Raw genomic sequence first — 20396 nt, 5'->3', positions numbered from 1 at the left:
GCTGCCTCCGCACAAAACCAGAGCCGGCGGCGCGCCGGGGGCCCGGCTGCGGCGGGCGGCGGCGGGCGGTTGCGCGCCACCGGGGGCTGAGGCCGCCGCCGCCGCCGCCGCCGGACCCGCGCCCGCCCCCGGACTCCCTGAAGGGGCCTGCGGTACGGGCGCGACCCGGCCGCCGCGCGCTCCTCCGGCCCGCGGAGCCGGTCCCCGCGCTGCCTCCACGCCGCTGACCCGCGGGGGCTGGACGAACTGCTGCTCCTCGCGCAGGCACGCGGCGGACTAGGAAACTAAGCCCGGTTTTGGTTCTTTTTAACCCTTCCGAGAAGAGGCGAGGAAAGAAGGGGGTGTGTGTCTGGGGAGGGCGAAGGAGCCTCGAACACCTCCTCTTAACTCTCGCAGCCCCGCGAGCGAACGACTGCACCAGCTGCCTCCGGTCGGGAGCCGCCGACACAAGGCGGGGGGGCAGCGCGGCAGCAGCAGCGAGCCAGCGAGCGCGGCCTGGGAGGCTTCGGGGCGCCCCTTTACCCCCGCCGGGCGGCAGCCGCGGGAGCGGGCTGGGGGCGCCGGAGGCACGCTCCGGCGATGAAGCGGCATCCCCCGCGGCTGGTGCGAGCCGGTGCCAGGGTCCAAGGACAAAGCAGGGAAGCGCTGGTGGCGCCGCTCCTCGGGCTGAGGGGGGGGCATGCACCTGCATAGCCCGCCGGGCCTTGGCTCTCTCCGGCGCGCCTCAACTCCGCCGCTCCGCCGTAGCCTGCTCGGGATTTACTAGAAGCCATTTTGTCTCCCCCACCCCTCCCCTCCCCACCCCTCCCCTCTGCCCTCCCTACCCCCTCGACTTCCCCCCTTTGTTAATTAAAACTAAGAAGTAAGAATGGCAACGACGTGGCCGGCTCCCGTGGAGAACGCTTAAGGACACCACGCCAATTCCTTCCTTCCGAGGTAGGTGACAGCGACTCACTGGGTGGGGATGGTTGCCTCGGGGGGAGAGAAAGTCGCGGCGTTCCGAGGGTTTGCCTTGAGGGGAGGCTGGAGACGGGGGCCACGCTTTAGTTGGGCATGATTCCCCCCCCCCCCCGCCGCGCCCCCTCCCCCCCCCCCCCCCGCTGGTCTGCTCCGTCTCTCTAATCGCCCCCTCCCCACCTCCTTCTCCAGATGGAAAGAGGAGCTCCTAGCTCATTTAAGCCGGGGTAGGGCTGGTTCTCCTTTCCGAGCCAAAATCCCAGGCGATGGTGAATTATGAACGTGCCACACCATGAAGCTCTTGTGGCAGGTAACTGTGCACCACACCTGGAATGCCGTCCTGCTCCCCGTAGTCTACCTCGCGGCGCAAGTGTGGATTCTGTGTGCAGCCATCGCCGCTGCCGCCTCCGCCGGGCCCCAGAACTGCCCATCCGTTTGCTCGTGCAGTAACCAGTTCAGCAAGGTGGTGTGCACCCGCCGGGGCCTCTCCGAGGTCCCTCAGGGTATCCCCTCCAACACCCGGTACCTCAACCTCATGGAAAACAACATCCAGATGATCCAGGCTGACACCTTCCGCCACCTCCACCACCTGGAGGTCCTGCAGCTGGGCAGAAACTCCATCCGGCAGATCGAGGTGGGGGCCTTCAACGGCCTGGCCAGCCTCAACACCCTGGAGCTGTTCGACAACTGGCTGACGGTCATCCCCAGTGGGGCCTTTGAGTACCTGTCCAAGCTGCGGGAGCTCTGGCTTCGCAACAACCCCATAGAAAGCATCCCCTCTTATGCCTTCAACCGGGTGCCCTCCCTCATGCGCCTGGACTTGGGGGAGCTCAAGAAGCTGGAGTATATCTCCGAGGGCGCTTTTGAGGGACTGTTCAACCTCAAGTACCTGAACTTGGGCATGTGCAACATTAAAGATATGCCCAATCTCACCCCCTTGGTGGGGCTGGAAGAGCTGGAGATGTCAGGCAACCACTTCCCTGAGATCAGGCCTGGCTCCTTCCATGGCCTAAGCTCCCTCAAGAAGCTGTGGGTCATGAACTCACAGGTCAGCCTGATTGAGCGAAATGCTTTTGATGGGCTGGCCTCACTTGTGGAACTCAACTTGGCCCACAATAACCTCTCTTCTTTGCCCCATGACCTCTTCACCCCACTGAGGTACCTGGTGGAGTTGCACCTGCACCACAATCCTTGGAACTGCGATTGTGACATTCTGTGGCTAGCCTGGTGGCTTCGGGAGTACATACCCACCAATTCTACCTGCTGTGGCCGCTGTCACGCTCCCTTGCACATGCGGGGCCGCTACCTGGTGGAGGTGGACCAGGCCTCCTTCCAGTGCTCTGCCCCCTTCATCATGGATGCCCCGCGGGACCTCAACATCTCCGAGGGTCGGATGGCAGAACTTAAGTGTCGGACTCCCCCCATGTCCTCCGTGAAGTGGCTGCTGCCCAATGGGACAGTGCTCAGCCACGCCTCCCGCCACCCAAGGATCTCTGTCCTCAACGACGGCACCTTGAACTTTTCCCACGTGCTGCTCTCAGACACTGGGGTATACACATGCATGGTGACCAATGTGGCCGGTAACTCCAACGCTTCGGCCTACCTCAACGTGAGCACGGCCGAGCTCAACACCTCCAACTACAGCTTCTTCACCACTGTCACAGTGGAGACCACCGAGATCTCACCTGAGGATACAACGCGCAAGTACAAGCCTGTTCCTACTACGTCCACTGGTTATCAGCCGGCGTATACCACCTCTACTACGGTGCTGATCCAGACCACCCGTGTGCCCAAGCAGGTACCCGCGACAGACACCAATGATAAGATGCAGACCAGCCTGGATGAAGTCATGAAGACCACCAAGATCATCATTGGCTGCTTTGTGGCAGTGACTCTGCTAGCTGCCGCCATGTTGATTGTCTTCTATAAACTTCGCAAGCGGCACCAGCAGAGGAGTACAGTCACAGCCGCCCGGACAGTTGAGATTATCCAGGTGGATGAAGACATCCCAGCGGCAGCGTCTGCAGCGGCAACAGCAGCTCCATCCAGTGTATCAGGTGAGGGGGCAGTAGTGCTGCCCACAATTCATGACCATATTAACTACAACACCTACAAACCAGCACATGGGGCCCACTGGACAGAAAACAGCCTGGGGAACTCTCTGCACCCCACAGTCACCACAATCTCTGAACCTTATATAATTCAGACCCATACCAAGGACAAGGTACAGGAAACTCAAATATGACTCCCCCTCCCCCCAAAAACTTATAAAATGCAATAGAATGCACACACACACACATACACACACACACGAGACAGCAACTTTTGTACAGAGTGGGGAGAGACTTTTTCTTGTATATGCTTATATATTAAATCTATGGGCTGGTAAAAGAAACAGATTATATTAAAATTTAAAAACAAAAAATCAAAACAAAACTATTTTCTAACTTGTAAGTTCTATTTAAAGGGGGAGTGGGGTTCTTGGGAACGCTGTGGGGCTGAAGCCGCAAGTCAACCTGCTATGATGCCAGAAGGGATTTCTGATCTGAGGCTGAAACTGCTAAGCTAAGCTAAAACAAACATCCCTAAAGAGGTGTGGGCTGCTGAGGGGTGGGGGGCAGGCTGCCATGTTTTAGAAGATGCTTCATAGCATACAGGACTACCATTTCTATAGACACCTTTCTTAAGCTGAGAGCTGTCTTTGCAGATTTATCTTATTTTAAAAATACAAAAAAAGCACCAAGAATTTGTACTGTGCCAAAATGTTGAGAGGCAATAATTTTTTTTCTTCAGAAGCCGAGGGGAAGATAGCTCTGTAACTGTGTTTTAAACAGGAAAACCACCAAAATTCAAATGACTCCCTCGAGGGGCTCAGTCTTTCCGTCTGTCCTTGTGCACAAGTCCCCTGGGTTTGTGCACTGGGACACGCGTGTGCCCCGCCTGACAGCGCGCCTTGGGAAGGAGCAGAGAAGGAAGGGAGCTGGCGTAGCTCTCAGTCAAATGCTTTCACATTGCACCAGATTCCTGCAGATGGGTTTAACCCACTCTTTGTGGGGCATGTGTCTATTCAGGGTTTCCCTTGAGAGGGAGGAGGCCCCTAAAGGGGGTGCGGCAGCAGAGGGGGGTGGGAAGGGAGAGCAGAAGCAGAGAGAATATATTCACAGGAGGCCATAAATTAGCATTGTGCCATGTCCACCTGTTGTTCCCGGTATCTGACAAATGATTGTAGACAATGATGGCATTTTATGATTTTTCATAAAGGTTTTGTTTGTTTTAAGGTGGAGAAGGAGGAGAGGCTGGGACTGGGGAGCTTGGGGGAGTGGAAGCTTTTCTCATGCTTGTGATTTGGTGACTATTCTAAATGCTGATTCATTAGGGATTATTACAGCAGATGTCAACTGGTTGTGGTGATGGGGTGGGGACAGAACATAAGTGGACAGAGAAAAAGGGCACAGGCTCATTTAAAGTACAGTGAAGCCTTGACAGAACAGGATGGTTCACAAAAAAGATGTGGAATCCACAGTTAAAACAAGAGTGATACACATGCACACAAGAAGCGAGTTCTGCGAGGAGTCCTGTTGAACGTAGCGCAGTGGGGGGAAGGCTTCCCTCTCCCAGGCCTACCTCAGGAGGAGGGGGAGGAGAAAGGGTGGGTGTGGGCGGTGAAGGCAGAGATCTCTGTTATTCTGGTCCATTTAATGCTGTAACTTCTTTCATTTATTATTTTAGCTTTAAAAAGAAATAAAGGGTTCAGATTTGAAAGGGGTGGGATGGGTGGGTGGGGGGGAATGCCAACAAAAGAACACTGATTGTAATGTGAGAAAAGTGTATTTTTGTATTTTAATAAATATTGTTCAATTTTTAATTCAATGTCCCCAAAGGGTTAAATTGAATAAGATCATATAGGTTCTTACCAGCATCAACCAAGTCATTTCTATTTAAAGAAAACAAGGGGAGGGGAGGGGAGGGGAGAGGTAAGGTGGGAGGGAAGGCAATGTTCAAAATGCTAAAGCTGTCAACAATCTTTCCTTAGCTTAAATAAAAGCACCCCGATTCCAGTGCACCTTCCTCCAGCTAAGTGTGTTAGTCCCTGGCTTTGTTGGGGGTAGAACCAAATTCCTGATGCCCTGGAAAAGCAGGGGAAATGGGTCAGCCTCAGCTCCTGGGACCGGGCCAGAAGTTAAATGCCACCTCAGCAGAAGCTGCTGGTCAGGCAGCACCGGCTCTGCCCAGGGACCCTGGGGGACCTGGATTTAAGAGGTCTGCGGTAATGCTGTTTGGCTTAAGTTTCCCACAGGCAATGTTCCTTCTGTTCTCTGGGTGCCAAATAGCCAAACATGTCTTGGTGGTGGTAGTGGGTGTCTGTCTCCTGACGCTTCCCAAGTGATGACGTCCAGGGAAGCTGCATGAACCGGGACCCTGCGTCTCTTCGGCGCTTTTATACTGATGCAGGGAATCGGCACTGAGTGGGTGTGAGCTCTCTGGCACTGAGCGGGCAGAGAGGCAGGCAGCACTTTGCAGCAGTTGGCTAAGAAAGGGCCAATTCTTCATCCCCTGGGTAGAGGTATATGTAATTTCTGGGTACCGGGGTGCGTGGCAGCATGCGTGCATGGTGCACGTTTAGATACTGCCACTCACGTTTCTGGGCTCCACATAAACGTTTCCCTCAGCCTCCCCTTTGCCACCCCACCCCCAACACAAGGAGAAAACTGCAGCAGAGTAAAGGGTGGGACTTGGCCAGGACCAGCTGGAAAGGCGAGAAAAGAGCCCTTGCCCAGTGCCACAAGGCAACTCAGGCTGTTTAGGGCAGCTTCCTGGGGACACACTCAGGGGCAAGTGTGGTGAAAGCAGCTGCTTCAGGAACAGAGGGTGTGGGGCTGATTTCCTCCCGCCCCTCCTTTTGGATAGTCTGGGATTATACAGTGGCTCTGGAATGATCAAGTGTCTGTGGCTGAACTAGAGATCTGAGGGCAGGGGTACAGAAATGGTCCCAAAATATTTCCGCAAAGAGTCGTAAAAACAAACGCATGTGTCCTGGGGGCTGAGCATATTGCCATCTTGGAATCTGAGGGAGAAGTGCTTTCTAGAAGGAACCTGAAAAGTGGGGGAGACTGAGAATATGGCTCCTGGGAATAAGCTTCCTTAGAGCTGCAAGGGTAGCTCCCTTCCCCACTGGGTCCACTCCTCGACTTGGGCAGCGTTTCAGCTTGTAGAGCAGCAAGCCTCCAATGCCGTAACGTTGGGTATGTCCTCCTTTGTAGCAGGCACCTGGGACAGCTTTTCAGAGAGGAGTCCCATGAGTACCAATAGCTTTCATGCTGTGTTGGTGACTCATCCTCAGGCCCAGCGGCCAAGCTACAGGGTTTGTCACCTAAGAATGGGCCATGGGTTGGTAGTTCTTCAGGGGAGTAGTTGTAGCAACACATTAGAGGGAAAGACTACTGCTGCTTATACGAAGTTACAGAATTCTTTAAGGGTCATGAAATATCATTTAGTCTTTTTTACACTGTCTGGTCAAGGAAACAGCCCCAGAGAAATGGAAAGATACCTCCAACGTCGCACTGCTTTTAGTGGAAGAGGTGGGACTAAAACCCAGATCTCTGGGCTCCCGAAGCAAATGGGCCTTCCTTACTCAGGCTCTTCTGAGCCTTCAAGAACCTTTTTCTTTCCTGGCTGATACGCAGTGGAAATGGGACGACCTCCCTATAAACAATGATGTGTACTCTGCTTAGAGGTGCTCAGTCTCCTTCAGGACTGGCTCTACTGGCCTCCCAGGTCTGACCAGAATTTTGACTACAGTCGTCCCACAGCTGGCCCGAGGGCCACATGTGCTAAGGAGTTCGATTCTCAGGACTGCACAGAACAGCTTCCGATCCTGAGGTTCAACGGCAGATGGCTGCCAGAGACAGGGTGACGTAGATAAGGCAGGGTGTTCACAAAGGGAAGGGTAGCTTGGCCTTCTCCCAACCTCAGCCTTGGAAGCTTGTCTGAGTAGAGGAGTGACAGAGGTCTTAAAGCACCTATCAGAGTAAGTTCTCCATAGTGGAATGCCTTCTGCCTATTTAGCTCAACAAGGAGACCGGGGGGAGTGGGGAGAGGGGGAACGGGGTCGGGGGGGAGCTCCTTAACTCCTCTCCTCCACAATACCCGCCCCACCCGAGCTCTGTAAGTGCCATGCTGTGGCTGCTTCTCCCATCATCTCCTCTAGGCCTTTGTCACTCCTTGGTCTTATGCCGCATCATATTATCAGAGAAGGGAGAGCAGACAGGATAGTTTGTAAGGCCTGGAGACATTAGCTTTCTTGTGGCTATTTAACAGGTATTGAGGCCAGTGGCTTGCTGGGTTCTGGGTAGAACAATGTCGTAGAGTCCCTGGTCAAACGATCCCCATTGGTGGTGGGGAAGAGGTCCAGAGTCCATGCTACTCGCGGTGGAGAGCTTTGGTTTCCTTCTGTGGAGATGGACTGTGGTTAGGAGAGGGCTAAGGGGAACTTACACAGCCCACACAGCCTAGGCGATACTACCTCAGGGGTCCAGAGCCCACAATTAAGGCCCCAACATTTTGCTGCAACAAAGCAGCAGGGGATTAAAATTAGAGAAAAAGAAAAAGAGAGAGAGAGAGAAAGAGAAAGAACATTTATATCCAAACATATGTCTGATTTTATCTCCTCTGCTGGCACTCAGCACTCCATGCCATCGGCTAATGCAGGCACTGTTCACGCCATTTCTAAATCCTGCCTCAGCTAAACTGCAAGGCAGCTTTTGGCCCAAAAGCACCTCTCCTGGTCTCTATCATTCAGAAAGCACCCATTACCCCTGAGGTGGTGAGAATGGTTCACGCTGTAGATTAAAGTTGTTTTCATCTTTGCTTTAAATTAAAATGAAGTAAGCTGCTTCTTGGAACAGGGATAAATGCTTCAGGGACCAGGTCAGTGAAACATACATATTTGCAAAGCAACACAGCACAGTGCTTACAAGCACAGACTTTGGATCTGGTATTCCTGGGTTGAATCTCAGCTCCATCGCTTCCTACCTGTGTGACTTAGGACAAATACTCCGCTTATTCATATGTAAAATGGATATCATAGTATCTACACTTCACTACTTCATAGGTTGTTGTGAGAACTGAAATTATATAAATAAAATCACACTCAGAATGGTAACTTAATGTTGTATTGTTGGTAGTTATTTGATGATAAACATAAGGATATAGACCAACTGACCAGCCCTCCTCAATCACCCCCTCTATTCTAGAACCTCATCTGTTCCCAGAGAGAGAACATGCTTATGGAGCTATTCCAGAAGGGAAGGATGCTTATCAAGAAGTTAGGGACAGTGGGACAGCACTATCTCTATAAGCACAGACCCAATAGGAAAGATGGGTTGTCCTTTCTCCCCAGGAAAACAGCGCTTTTTGCTCTGCTCCCTAATCCAGCTCTCTAGCTCGCCCAAGGAACTGTTTTTAGTTCTAGAATAGATTACTTTTCCTTGCAGTAAGCCGGGAAGAAAGGAAAGGTGTATTCTTAATGATGCACAAGCTGAGGACTGGCCAGAAAACATTTATCTCAGAAACCTTGGTCCTTTACTGAGAGGATAAACTTCCTAGAGTCTTCTCCACCTCTCCCTGTTTCACAGTCAGGATACCTTATGAAGGGCAGGGGAGGGCCGAGGTACCAGGAGGGAGAAGGCAGCAGAGAGAGGAGCTACTGGGGCTTCAGAACAGAATTAGAGGGCTTGGAGAAAGTACAGACAGGAAAAGAAAAAAAAGCACCATAACCTGAGCAAGTGAGAACAGAACAGAGCTCTATGGCAGCTACACAGGCTAAGGGTCTGCAATGCAGTTAAGGAGGAAAGCCAGGGAGATTCCTGTCCTAGCTCGCAAGAGGCTGGCTGGACCCCAGATGGGGGAGGACTGTTAAGTGTGAAATTCATGGCATGGAAGAGAGAAGAAATGCAGGGAGATCAACTCTCCAAGAGAAGCCTAAGAGAGAATACATTTTGATTTCCTAATGAGTGGCTAGAATTAGATTTTAGGATGATCACAGGTTTTATCCTCTGGTACATGCCAGCTCTGCTGTCAGTACTTGGGCCAAACCACCTACCCACAACAGTCCTGTTCTCTATCCTGCAGGCTGTCCCCTGCTTGGGGGAAACAAGCCAGCCCTTAGGCCTGTAATCTAATCCTGACCCTGACAGCCTCATTAAGGGGTCTGCTCTGAATCTAGTCCCTCTCTTCTCTTCACAGAAGAGGTTGGTGCAAGTCACTGTTTATCCACAAAAGGAGTATTACTCCAGAGGGAGGGTATTATATAAATTGTGTTTTCCCATAAAAATGGTGATGACTGTGAGTTCGGTGCACATGGACCCTGGCAGTGAGTCAGAGAGATTAGGCCAAGGCCTATGGGGGATATCCTTGGGAGCAACTCTCTTGTCAAAGAGTGTTAGCATTTGAGAGGGCGGTGTCTTCCTTAACTTATCCCGTGAAGATTTTTGACCCTGCAGTAGGGAACCACTGAGCTGGGAGGCTACTCTAACGCCCAGTGTGGGACTAGATGGAGTGAAGTAGTACTGAGGTACCTTCGTAGTTATTCATTGTGTACCCAGGAACAGTACTAGAACAATTAAGAAAGTTCTGATCACTAAATAACAAAGGAACAGTCACTGATCCACTCGCTTCTTTAATACCCATCCACCTTATAATCCCACTAATAAGTAGTGCCCTCGAGTAACTGTTCTATTGGGGGTGTCCCTCCATAATCCCCATCTGAGTACAATCATCTGCCACAACAGGACCTAGGACATTTTTGCAAGATCCTTCCATTCTAGAAGACTGATGACTCTTCTTCCAATAGTTCTCATGTGGTTTCCTCTTCCAAGGCAAGTCCTTCATCTAGTCACTTAAAATTCCTTTAAGATCTCACCTCTAGTTTCCCTATGTCTGCGCTGGTACTGGTTTAGTCACTAGATAAGTCACTCTACCTGCTCAATGAGTCAGCAAGGATGACTGAGAAGAGCTTTCACACAGTAACTGTTCTCTGTGCAAAGTTTGGTTTCCGGGCCTCTGGCTACTTCTTCCTGGAGTCTTAAAGGCCCTGGTTTCTTCCCTTCACCTACCTACTCAGATTCTGCCCTGTAAATTAACCGAGTGAGTTACAGGCAGCTCTCCAGAGGCGGGTCCTGGCACAGAGAGTGCAGCAATGTTTGCAGGAATGCTCAGTGCGTCCCTCACAAAAGACCCAGAACAGGCCCTGAAATGGAGCTGAGGCCTCATATACTAACAGCCGGTTTCTGCAGCCTACCGGCTGCAGTGGTAACAAGTTCTAATCTATTACCATTGCAAGAAGACTTAATTTCTGGACTTAAAGGAAGTCGGATAATACTTTATCCTATTAGCTTTGCCTGTGTGAATTGACAATGGCTTCCTTCTGACATGACAGCATATTCTTCCAATTCATCTCTTTAAGGGGATGAATTGGGATGAATTGGGAGAGTCTGGAGTAAGAAAGGAGGGAGGGCCAAGAAAGACATCGCTAAAGGAACCAGGGAAAGAGATGAAAAATTTTTAATTAGAAACGGGGAGGGAAGCTTGGAGATACCTGGCCAGACTGAGAGATCTCAAAGCATGTTTGCATTTCATTTGGTTACTCTGGTGAGGGAAGTGACTGCACCTCCTGGGTGTACTGTGTGCATGTGTGTCAGAAGGTTCTGAAGCCACAGACAAGTACAAAAACAAGCAGAGTGGGGACCTGGCCTAAGCCATGCCTTTCTTGTTCCAGCCTGCTGTGCCTGCAGGGTAGCTTTCCCTTTCTTTAGCCCCCTCTGCCACCCTCCTGTCTGAAGCCCACATCTGCTCTGACCAGTGCTATCAGGCCAGCAGAGGCCACCTCCACATCATGGGTGTCTTATCAAGGCTGGTCAACCTTGGGTTGGCAAGACACTGAGGACAGAATGATGGTTTATAGCTTCAAAATTCAGGGATGTGGAGACAGAGAAGGGAATTTAATTTCCAAGTTAATTCAGAAAACTTATTTATGAGGAAAATGAAGGCCAGAGAGATGTGACTTGCTCAGGTGTCACATAGCTGGTGATGCAGAGACAGGATCTCTGGGCTTTGGGTTCTCAACCCAGCAGTACTACTGAACACCAGCAGGGCCACGGTGAATGACAAATCCAGGGGGCGCCATTTACAGAAACTACAAAGTGATTAGTGTCCCCCAGAGTTTGCAGTTTGATGCAATCCCTTACAGTTTGTTTCCAGGGAGAGGTGGGAGAGAAGGGGAAGGCCTTTTACGCCAGTTATCTGTGCTTAATGCTCTGACATAGTGCCCACTCGTGACTTCATTCACACAACTAGAGCTGAGAAATGAGGCAACTTTTCCTTTCTCTTGCACCACAAATGTTCCAAGGAGTGTGAGTTTTGATGGCAGCCCAAACAGGTAATAAATTAAAAGGAGCATTTGCTGCTTAATGCCGCCTACCCCCCATTCTCTCCTACCCCCCAGAGAACTACGAGGTAAAGAATGTGTATCCCTGTGCAGGGAAGGCATATAGAAGCTGTATCAGGTTAGAGGTCTGTTCAAGGTCAAGATGACCACTAGAGAAGCAGAGAAGTCTGGAGTACTGCTTCCACGTCTCTCACCTTCCCTGGTACTGTGTAAACAAGGGGGCCCTTGCAGGGAAGGCTCAGAGCCCAGGCTGACTCCAAGACTTTCCCTGAAACATGGTCTAGGAAGCTAGTAACTGTCTCCTCTTCCCAACCACCTCAACAAATCCTCTCTTGGGAAATGGAGTGGTCCTGGCTATAATTTTATCACATACATTTAATTAGAATCTGTCTCCTTCATGATGGTTTCAAGCCAAGTCCCTGCAGAAACATTCTAAAAGAACAGCCGCTTTCAACCAAGGATCTTTTAACCAAGTTAATTTAGCAGAAATTTGCCATCTTGGATGGGATAGCATTACCTCTCTTTTTGACTTCAAAGCTGGGAAGAGAAGGGAGGTGGAGAATGCAGAGAAATAAAGAGGAGGGCGGGGGCTTCCAGCAAATGAGTTTTCATCTATTAAGGAGTGGTAATTTCTGCTAGCTCCCCTAGAGACTGGTCCCCTCCAATAATGGCCTGACTCTAATGATTCCCACTCCTAAGCAACAGCCTGTGTTCTGCTGGTGTTGAGACAAACTGTGCCAGAGAAATTCCCTTTCTCTCGGAGGTGCTGCTGTTGTTACACAGGAGAGATTAGCCAGCCAGGAAGACGTGCTCTTGGTGGGGGCGAGGATAACAAGAAAGAATGCTCTTCTCCAGTGGGCACGGCACTGCTGACCTAGGATATAAAAGGCTGAGCGGGAGGCTAGAGGTTAGTGAGAAGATGAAATGGGCAGGCACTCTGACAAGAGAAAGTGAAAGCTTAGGTGCCTCCTGAGGAGTGAGGAACTCCACAGGAGACAAGCACTGGCTGGCTGGGAGGCAGGGGGAAGGCTCCGGGGTGTGGACTGTGGGTGTGGGTTGAGCTCGGACGCAGTAGACAAGAACTGATGGGCGTCTGAGATGTGGAACATGGTGATCGGTTCACTGGAATCAATTTCGGACCCTTAAATGTGGGTCTTTTCCAGGATAGAAGCATAGGAATGTGGGTCACCAATGAGATGGGGGTGACAGCTGCGACTAAGGCTGCAGTGTCCGCTGAGGGGCTGGGGTCCTCCCATTCCACCCTCTCCCTTCTACACTGAGATCAGTGTAGAAGCTCATTCTGTGGCTCTGGTTTTTGCTGAGGCTGCTGCCAGCAGGTCTTGAGTAGGGGGTGGGGAGCCCCCTTATTTTGCCCCTGGTGGCTTCCTTGTGATGGAGACGGAATGCTTCCAGAGGCTGCCTTGCCAGATGTGCCAGCAGGCAGCCCGGCCAGAGAGCCTGCAGTGCAGACAGATGCCCTGTGCCGGATTCAGGACGCTGAGACCCTTTATGGTACCGCGGCTCAGCTCTGGGGCAGGGCCAGAGCGGCAGGGTAACGCTCCTCAGCCAGATTCATCTTCCCGCAAACCTCTGCAAATATGTGGGCCATGGAGGGAGGCAAATTTAATTAAATTACTATGTCATGGGCTGCCCTTCCTAAGCAAGGGCTAAACACAGGCTCCCGCTGACGTGCAGACCCATCTGTGGACACAGAGCATGCGCTGCTTTGTGCCCGGGCCACCAGCAGCTGGATGGGGTTGGCAGTGCGCGGTGCTGGCCCCTCTGCCGCAGCCAGGCCGCGTTAACAACAATCCAGCCCCGGCCCCATCCGGCTCTGATGACCTTTTCCTTTCTACTTAAAAGATAGCTGAGCAGCACTCCCCCTTCCGACATTAGTTCATTTCTCCTCAAATGCCTCTCCCGCTGACACGCAGGCCTTTCCCGTCAGGCGGCGCCCTGTGCGGAGCTGGGGAAGGAGGCCTGAAGCCACAGAGAAGTGTGATTCAGAGGAGAGCAAGGGCAGGGTTTGCTGAGCTTGGCAGGAGATGGAGGGGTCTCCCTGGTGAGTCTCCTGAGCGCTGCTTCAGCAGCCCCCCGCTGGCAAGGCCGTGTAGCACAGGGAGCTGCGTTCAGGGGCTGGAGGAGAGCTGCACAGCTATCTTTCCCCCATCCCTGCACGAATGCCATGGTCGATACAGAGCCTGATGGTCACACGGAGGCAAGGAAGTTCAGCAGCAACGAGAACTACTTAATATGTGGAAATCAACACACGAATGCTGCCTGTGCTGTATACATCCATCCCACAAAGCGATTCTGGTCTGGAAGGGAGGCCTCGCTATTCTAGTTTACAAAGTACTACAAGGGTAAAGACTTTGCCCTGAATAGTGCTGCTGCTGATCCTCGGGCTTCCCTCTGCAGGTGAGAAATGGCCTGAGGCGGTACCAGGTGTGAAGTGGAGAGCAGGAGCCACTAAGAGCCAGCTAATGGGGTTGTCCATTTGGAAGAAAGACCCCAGAAATGTGGGGCGCCTGGGTGGCTCAGTGGGTTAATTTAAGCCTCTGCCTTCAGCTCAGGTCATGATCTCAGCGTCCTGGGATCAAGTCCTGCATCAGGCTCCCTGCTCGGGCTCACTCCACCCCTACCTGTGCTCTGCCTACTTGTGATCTCTCTCTCTCTCTGTCCAATAAATAAAATTCTAAAAAAAAAAAAAAAAAAAAAAAAGAAAGACCCCAGAAATGTGAGCTGGGGAATCTTTCCCCGCTTGTCCCCCGAGAGAACAGAGCCACTCTCATGCCTAAAATTTTAGCAAATGTAACACCTGGAGCCGGAGACAACAGGAAACATCTGGGCACTGAGCAGTTATTCTCATGTACCGTCTCATCCTGGCACTGAGCAGAGCCCCCCTCTCCCCACCCCTGCTCACCCAGGTGATGCGAGCAGCGTGGGCAGCTCTGGGAGCTGAGGCAGGCTTAAAGGCAGGCAAGGCCATGGTGAGTCCAGAGCGCAGAAGATGGGGTGAGGGTGGGGCAGAGCCTCCCACTCCCAATCTCCAAGCCTCTGAAGGTGCTCTTAGGGGCCTGCAGGATGGGGAAGGTGGCTCCCTGCTGGAGCTCTTCTGTCCTCCTGACCTGTGCCAAGCAGTTCCAGGGCCGTTCTCTTTGTAGAATTGGGGATGGGGTTGGCAGTGGATCCACCGCAGGTTTCTGGCTACAAATCTAATGGTTACTCTGAGAGTTAAGGCAAATACTGTCAGTTTGGGTCCTTGGGACCCAACTCAAGAACCTGGACTGTGCCCATGAGTCACTCTCAGCCCAGCAGTTTTAATGGACTAGAATTTGTGGATCAAAATCAAAAGCAGGCAGGTCATTAAAGTGTCGTCAAAGAAAAAAAAATGTCAGAGGAGAAGACAATGAATCCAAAAGAGTATGTTTTCTAATTAAGAGGGAAGCAACAATCGTAGCAGAAGAGACAGCAAGGTATAATGCTAGAAGGCAGCCCAGGAGGTCAGGGCCAGTCATGAAGAACAGGAAATTGACCAGCTTGGTGACCTTGATCATGTGGCTTCAGAGAAACAAAAAGGTTCCTTGGTACTGGACTATGCCCAAGGATCTTTGTTCCTTACACATGCCCAGTGGGACAGAAGAGAGTAGACCCCATGCCTAGGCTGTAGGAGCCATGACATCTGTAGTGGAGTAAGGTCCCCCTTAATTCTATTCCACCCAAGTGGCTCCATGCTCACTGGGACAGAGAGCACTCACCAAATGCCTGGCCTTGAACTATGGAGATAAAAGCAGGTAACTCTTCAGGTAGTCCCTGTCTTCTTTAGTCAGTGTGTTACTGGTCCTTGGGTGCCAACTGAGACATTTCATCATGATAAAGGATTAAAAATACCCTTACCCCAAAGAATAAAATACCCCAGAGACTAACAGAGCTCAGTCTCCATATTACCCTATAAAAAGGGTTGGCTCTGGGGGCTTATGTTCCTGTTTAAGCAGCCTAGGATTGGGATAGTTTCCTCTATCAAGAAAAAAGCCTTGAAATAAGGTGCATAACAGCAAAGGAAACCTCAGGATGAATCATGTGAATATTAGTACTGCTGAACCTATGGCATTCCAAAGCTGCTGGGGTCCAGCAAGGTTTATAGATGACCCAGATGAGCTGGTATATTCACTGTGGGCCCTGTTCCTAACCACACAGGTGCAGGAGACTGCTGCCATAGCACTCCCTCCCCGGCGCCGGCTGTTGCTAGAGTGTATGGCTGTGGGTCTGTCTCAGAGACAGCTTGCGAGACGGGACACCCTGATTCCGGTGTCTTGTCCACAGCTCAGCAGTGAGGTGCCATAGGAAAAGGCAGAGTGAGGCTCTAGGGCTACTGCAGCCAATCTTTCTCACATACAAGGTCACCCACGACACCTCTTGCATTTGTTACCTGTCACTTCATTTCTCTTGCAGAGGGACAAGGGGAAGGGAAATGAATTGATTACAGTGGTGTATTACAGGGCACTACTCTTCAGCACCTTGAACTGGACTGAGGAACTGAGGAACTGAGTGGCAGTGCACTCCCTTAAATCTGCATTTAAGGGAGGAAAGGGTAAGAAGAGAAGGAAAGGTGATTTCTGGCACCTGCTCTCTCCTCTCGCTCTCAGCTCCCAGTAATACTTAGGAAGTGGAGTGGGTGGAACTGACCATATTTGCAAAAACAGACTAGCTCTGATGCAGCCTGAAAAGTATTTTCAACACAACATGAACTCAGACCCTCCTGTACCCTTGTCCTACGTGCTTCAGATAAAATTGCTGTCATGTTTCCTAGGTTAATATGCCAGAGCATGACCAAAGAGTGGTCTTCCTCTTGGCCGCAGGTTGACCAGCGGGCAAGGGCTGGCTCAGCCCCTTCATCTGGGGGAAAGCAGGGCAGGAGAGGAATGGGAGTGGCAGACGTCGCTGGATAAGGCTGTGGCCATCTGCACTACTGTGAATCAAGGTTGGCTCAGACAGAAGGCGCGAGGGAGGAGGTGCAGCTGCTGATGGCTCAGACAGCTTGGACCTGTCCAGGCAAACAAGCCGCTCAAGTGCAAGAACAGCCAGCCAAGTAGGCAGAGCACGAATAAGGACTTAAAGCTTGAAATATCTGACAAGATATGGAGGGAGGGTAGGAAGCTGTCTGGGATTTCAACTGGTGTCTGGTCTTGCTTCTCACGGCTAAGGCAGACTCTTCTACCGAAGGACAGGATGTGATATTTGGAAGCCAATGGGCAAGCTACTGTTTGGGCTAAAATCACAGAAGTAATATTCCTCTTAAATTGCAAAGACAGTTCTGGACTATTCTCCCTCACTAATGCCCTCTAAAACAAAATCAAACCATTGTCCCCAGATCATCTCTCTCTGCGTTAGTTACCTGCCCAAGGTTAAGAACAGTGGGCCCTGTGAGAGAGTATGTGTGTGGGTGAGGGCGGGGGCACAACCACATGGCATCATCAATCGCACAGTCTGGGAAGGGTGTCTCAGAACCAGTCAAGGAAGGTGACGTGCGGTGTGCAGGAGAGGCAAGTACATGCTCTCCTCTTCCACCTTCCAGGGCAGTGGTGGTGGGGAGGGCAAGGCCAGTGGTGGAAGGTTCAAGTGCTATTATAGCTCCTTCTAGTGAAGACTCTGGACAATGGTTCTCGGTCCCAAGTATATGTTGCCAGCACTGGGAAGCCGTTAGAAAATACCAATGTTCAGACTCTAGATCAAATATGGCGGTATCTCTAGGGATGGTGATAGGATTTCAGTATTTTAAAAATGTAGCCAGGTGATTCAAGGGCAGGTTCAGGGTTAGAACCTCTGTTTTGAGTCTAGAGGGAGCAGGGAAAGACTCAGGGGTCACGCTGGTTTCTGACAAGGAGGACAGTCATGTCACTAACAACAGAAGTGCTTCTTGTACCTGGTTCTGTGTCCCTGAGGGTTCTGTGTCCCTGAGGGTTCACTGAGCTCCAGGAGGAGTCCCTTCTGGGAGAGCTGGCCAAGTATCAATTGACTGACTGCCCTGGAAAAAAAACAAAGGGAAACCCTCCTACAAACATGTCACCCTCCTCAGAGCCCCAGGTGAGGAGGGGGAGGGGACAGACTGCTCAGAGGCCCATGAATATCAGGGGGGGAGGGGACAGACTGCTCAGAGGCCCATGAATATCAAAGGGGAGACACCAAGGCACAGGGAGACCACCATTTATTCCAAAGGAAAGTGGAAAGAGAACCAAATAGCGCGTTTCTCTCTAGCCATTACCAGCTAGAAACCCTTCCTCATCCCACAGGCTGCTGCTCTACAAGCTAACTCAGGCAAGGCGGGCAGAGTTCAGGCCCATAAGCCCAAATGAATGAGAAACTACTTTTTAAAATGCCAGGGTTCTGACCCTTAGCCTAGTGGCATTCCCTGCCACAGCCCTGCTTCGGCTCACTTCCTCATCTATATGCCTGTTTAGAGCAAGTACAGCGACTGGCACAGTGCCAGGGGTTGGGGAACAATGGAGATGAAAGACTTGGTTCTTGCCCTTGAGGAGTTCCTACAGTGGGGAAAACAGCAAGATGGATAGCCTAAGGGTGGCAAGAGGAGAGAGATGTACTAGGCAGCAGAAGAGAGTCAGGAAAGCTTCTGTCTCCTCCCATTCGAACAGTCCAGTGAAGGCCACAAAGCCCCGAGTTTCCCATTTTAGTGACTCTGAGGCTACTTGTTCCTCTGAGCAGGAAGAGGAAGAAACAGCCCATCTGAATTCTGGATGTAGGCACCGGACAGTGGTAGGACTCATAGTGATTCAGAACCGGGGAAAGACGGATGCTCTGGGCCTTCCTACAGAGAGGCAGGGGTGACTTCTACACCTTTCTCAAGCTGGCATTTGCTCAAAGAACTGTTCTAAGTCTTCCCCAGGGAATGGGAAGGACACCCATGCACTCAGTAAATTCTACTGGTAGCAAAGCTCTGGGCTGGTGAGTGACCTCGGGCAGTTTGTAGCTTTCCCTTATGCTCCAGCTTCCCTTAACAATACACCGACTTGCTGAAAGGTATACATCACAAAGCCCACTGAAGGAAGAGGAGATATTCTGCTCATGAGTGGAGAGGTGTTAAGTCCGGGTCCCAAGCCAGGCTGTGGTATTTAAATGTAGCATGGGGGGCACCTGGGTGGCTCAGTCTCTGTCTTCAGCTCAGGTCATGATCTCAGGTCCTGGGACGGAGCCCCACATGAGGCTCTCTGCTCAGCAGGGGGCCTGCTCCCCACCCCCTACCTGCCTCTCTGCCTACTTGTGATCTCTGTCAAATAAAATCTTTAAAAATATTTTTTAAAAAGTAGCATGGAAGCTTCCAGCCACAACTCCAGAGTACCCTTTAGTTGGGTTGCAGCAAGCTTCTGTTTATCCCACCCGTGGAGCAGCCACAGCAAAACAGTGCTTGGGAGTTGAGGCAGGTGCTGAGGACACAGAAGAGCCCTGACACACTTGCACAGAGAACCAAGAGCATGTGGACTCCTGGGAAGGACAGGGAGGTGCAATTTCAGCCCCCTCTCCCCTCACTGTGGCTTCAGCAGAATCCCACTAGGTAAAGTGCTGAACATTGAGGAAGTCAGGATGCTCCTGTGCGGGTGTTACCATGCAGTGGTCTTTTCTGGCCCTGGCATGGCAAGAGAGGTCCTTATGGTGGTATGCAGGAGTGCTAGCAAGTGACAAGGCAGGTAAAGCCCAAAGCACAAAAGCTTATGGGGCTGGGTGATACTGAGGTCACTCAGACCAGACAAAGCTGCCTCACTGTCCACTCTGAATTCTGATTCTAGGTGTCATTTGTTCTTTGTGCCCACGTTGTTCTTCACTGCCTCAAGAGCCTACGGTCCAGATTACTTACAGGAACTTATCCTGAAAGGTCACTCTTAGGTTACACAAAGCCCCAAGTCAGAACTGATCTAGGGTGTGGGGATCCAAATTAATCTTCTAAACCACCGGTTCTCCACCTTAGCTGAACACTGGAATCCCTTGGAGAGATTCTAAGCTTTTTTAAAAACATTTTTTATTACTAAGAAAACTTTTGAGAAAAATACGAAAACAATGTAACCAGAGCATAGTAAAGAACTCGCATATACTGACCATCCAGACTGAGTAAATTTTCAAAACAGGTCTGCTCCAGCTAGCCCCCTTTCTCTTTGCTCATATATTTTAAGGCATGTCCCAGACATGATGTCACCCCACCTTTCTATACTTCAGTATGCATCTCTAAAAAACACAGCCATTTTCTTACATAATCACAATGCCATTATCACACTGAATACAACCAACAAACTATTCCTTGGTTATCACCTCATGCCTAGGGAACATCAAAAGCTGGTGCCTGATGAAACCAGAATCTTCGAAGGGAGACCCAGGTATGAGTATCTGTCCTAAACTCCCCACGCTCCATGACTCCAGTGTGTAGGGTTGAGAACCACTGCTCCATCTACCCGGGATCCTGCTATTGGGGGTCTAATATGAGCTCTGTGAATATCCTTTTGCCCCCGATCACATGGTACAAAACAAAAAGGTCTGAGAGGTCTGAAGAGTTGTCCCCAGCCGCCCAGTGTGCTCGGAGGGCCCTCAGCACCTCACACCAGGCCAGCCAGTTCTATGCCTCCTCTGCTTCCAGCTCTTCTCCCTTCTGTACATGCTGCCTCTCTGGCCTCATAGCCCAGCAAACTCAAGAGCTGCGGCACCCAGGCTCAGACAGGATTAATTTGGCCCGTGCTGAGGGCTATGCCAAAGCTTCCTGGGCGTTGGCACTAGGGTTTGGGACTACAGCCTTCCGTTTTAACTATTTATAGTATTTCAAAACTCACTAAACAGAACACGCAGCAGATACAACCAGGCTTAAGCACTGCAGCTAAGACCGCCCTGACCAATGGCGCCCGCTCACAGCCCATCGGCTAGAGACACGGCAGTTGTGCAGAGCTGGTGGCTCCCCAGGGGCTCTGGGTGGGTGGGGACAACCCCTGGAGCAGGGATC

General features: G+C 51.3%; 2 protein-coding genes across 2 annotated transcripts in view; one reads left to right on the top strand and one right to left on the bottom strand.

Moving 5' to 3' along the window:
• SND1 (staphylococcal nuclease and tudor domain containing 1) overlaps positions 1 to 20396 on the bottom strand; it is a 414504-nt gene that overhangs the window by 58836 nt on the left and 335272 nt on the right. The window lies entirely within an intron of this gene.
• On the top strand, positions 804 to 4703 carry LRRC4 (leucine rich repeat containing 4). The gene is made up of 2 exons (XM_059171772.1): positions 804 to 936; positions 1150 to 4703. Exon 2 carries the CDS (start codon positions 1250 to 1252, stop codon positions 3200 to 3202), a length of 1953 nt encoding a protein of 650 aa, XP_059027755.1. The 5' UTR covers positions 804 to 936; positions 1150 to 1249; the 3' UTR covers positions 3203 to 4703.

Source organism: Mustela lutreola, chromosome 4, assembly GCF_030435805.1.
Source record: "Mustela lutreola isolate mMusLut2 chromosome 4, mMusLut2.pri, whole genome shotgun sequence".
Lineage (NCBI taxonomy): Eukaryota > Metazoa > Chordata > Mammalia > Carnivora > Mustelidae > Mustela > Mustela lutreola.
Note: the sequence above shows the minus strand (reverse complement) of the source record. Positions and strands in the feature narration are given on the sequence as shown.

Bases quoted from the DNA above. Each gene is read 5' to 3' on its own strand.
- LRRC4 (XM_059171772.1), top strand. From the start codon at position 1,250: ATGAAGCTCTTGTGGCAGGTAACTGTGCACCACACCTGGAATGCCGTC.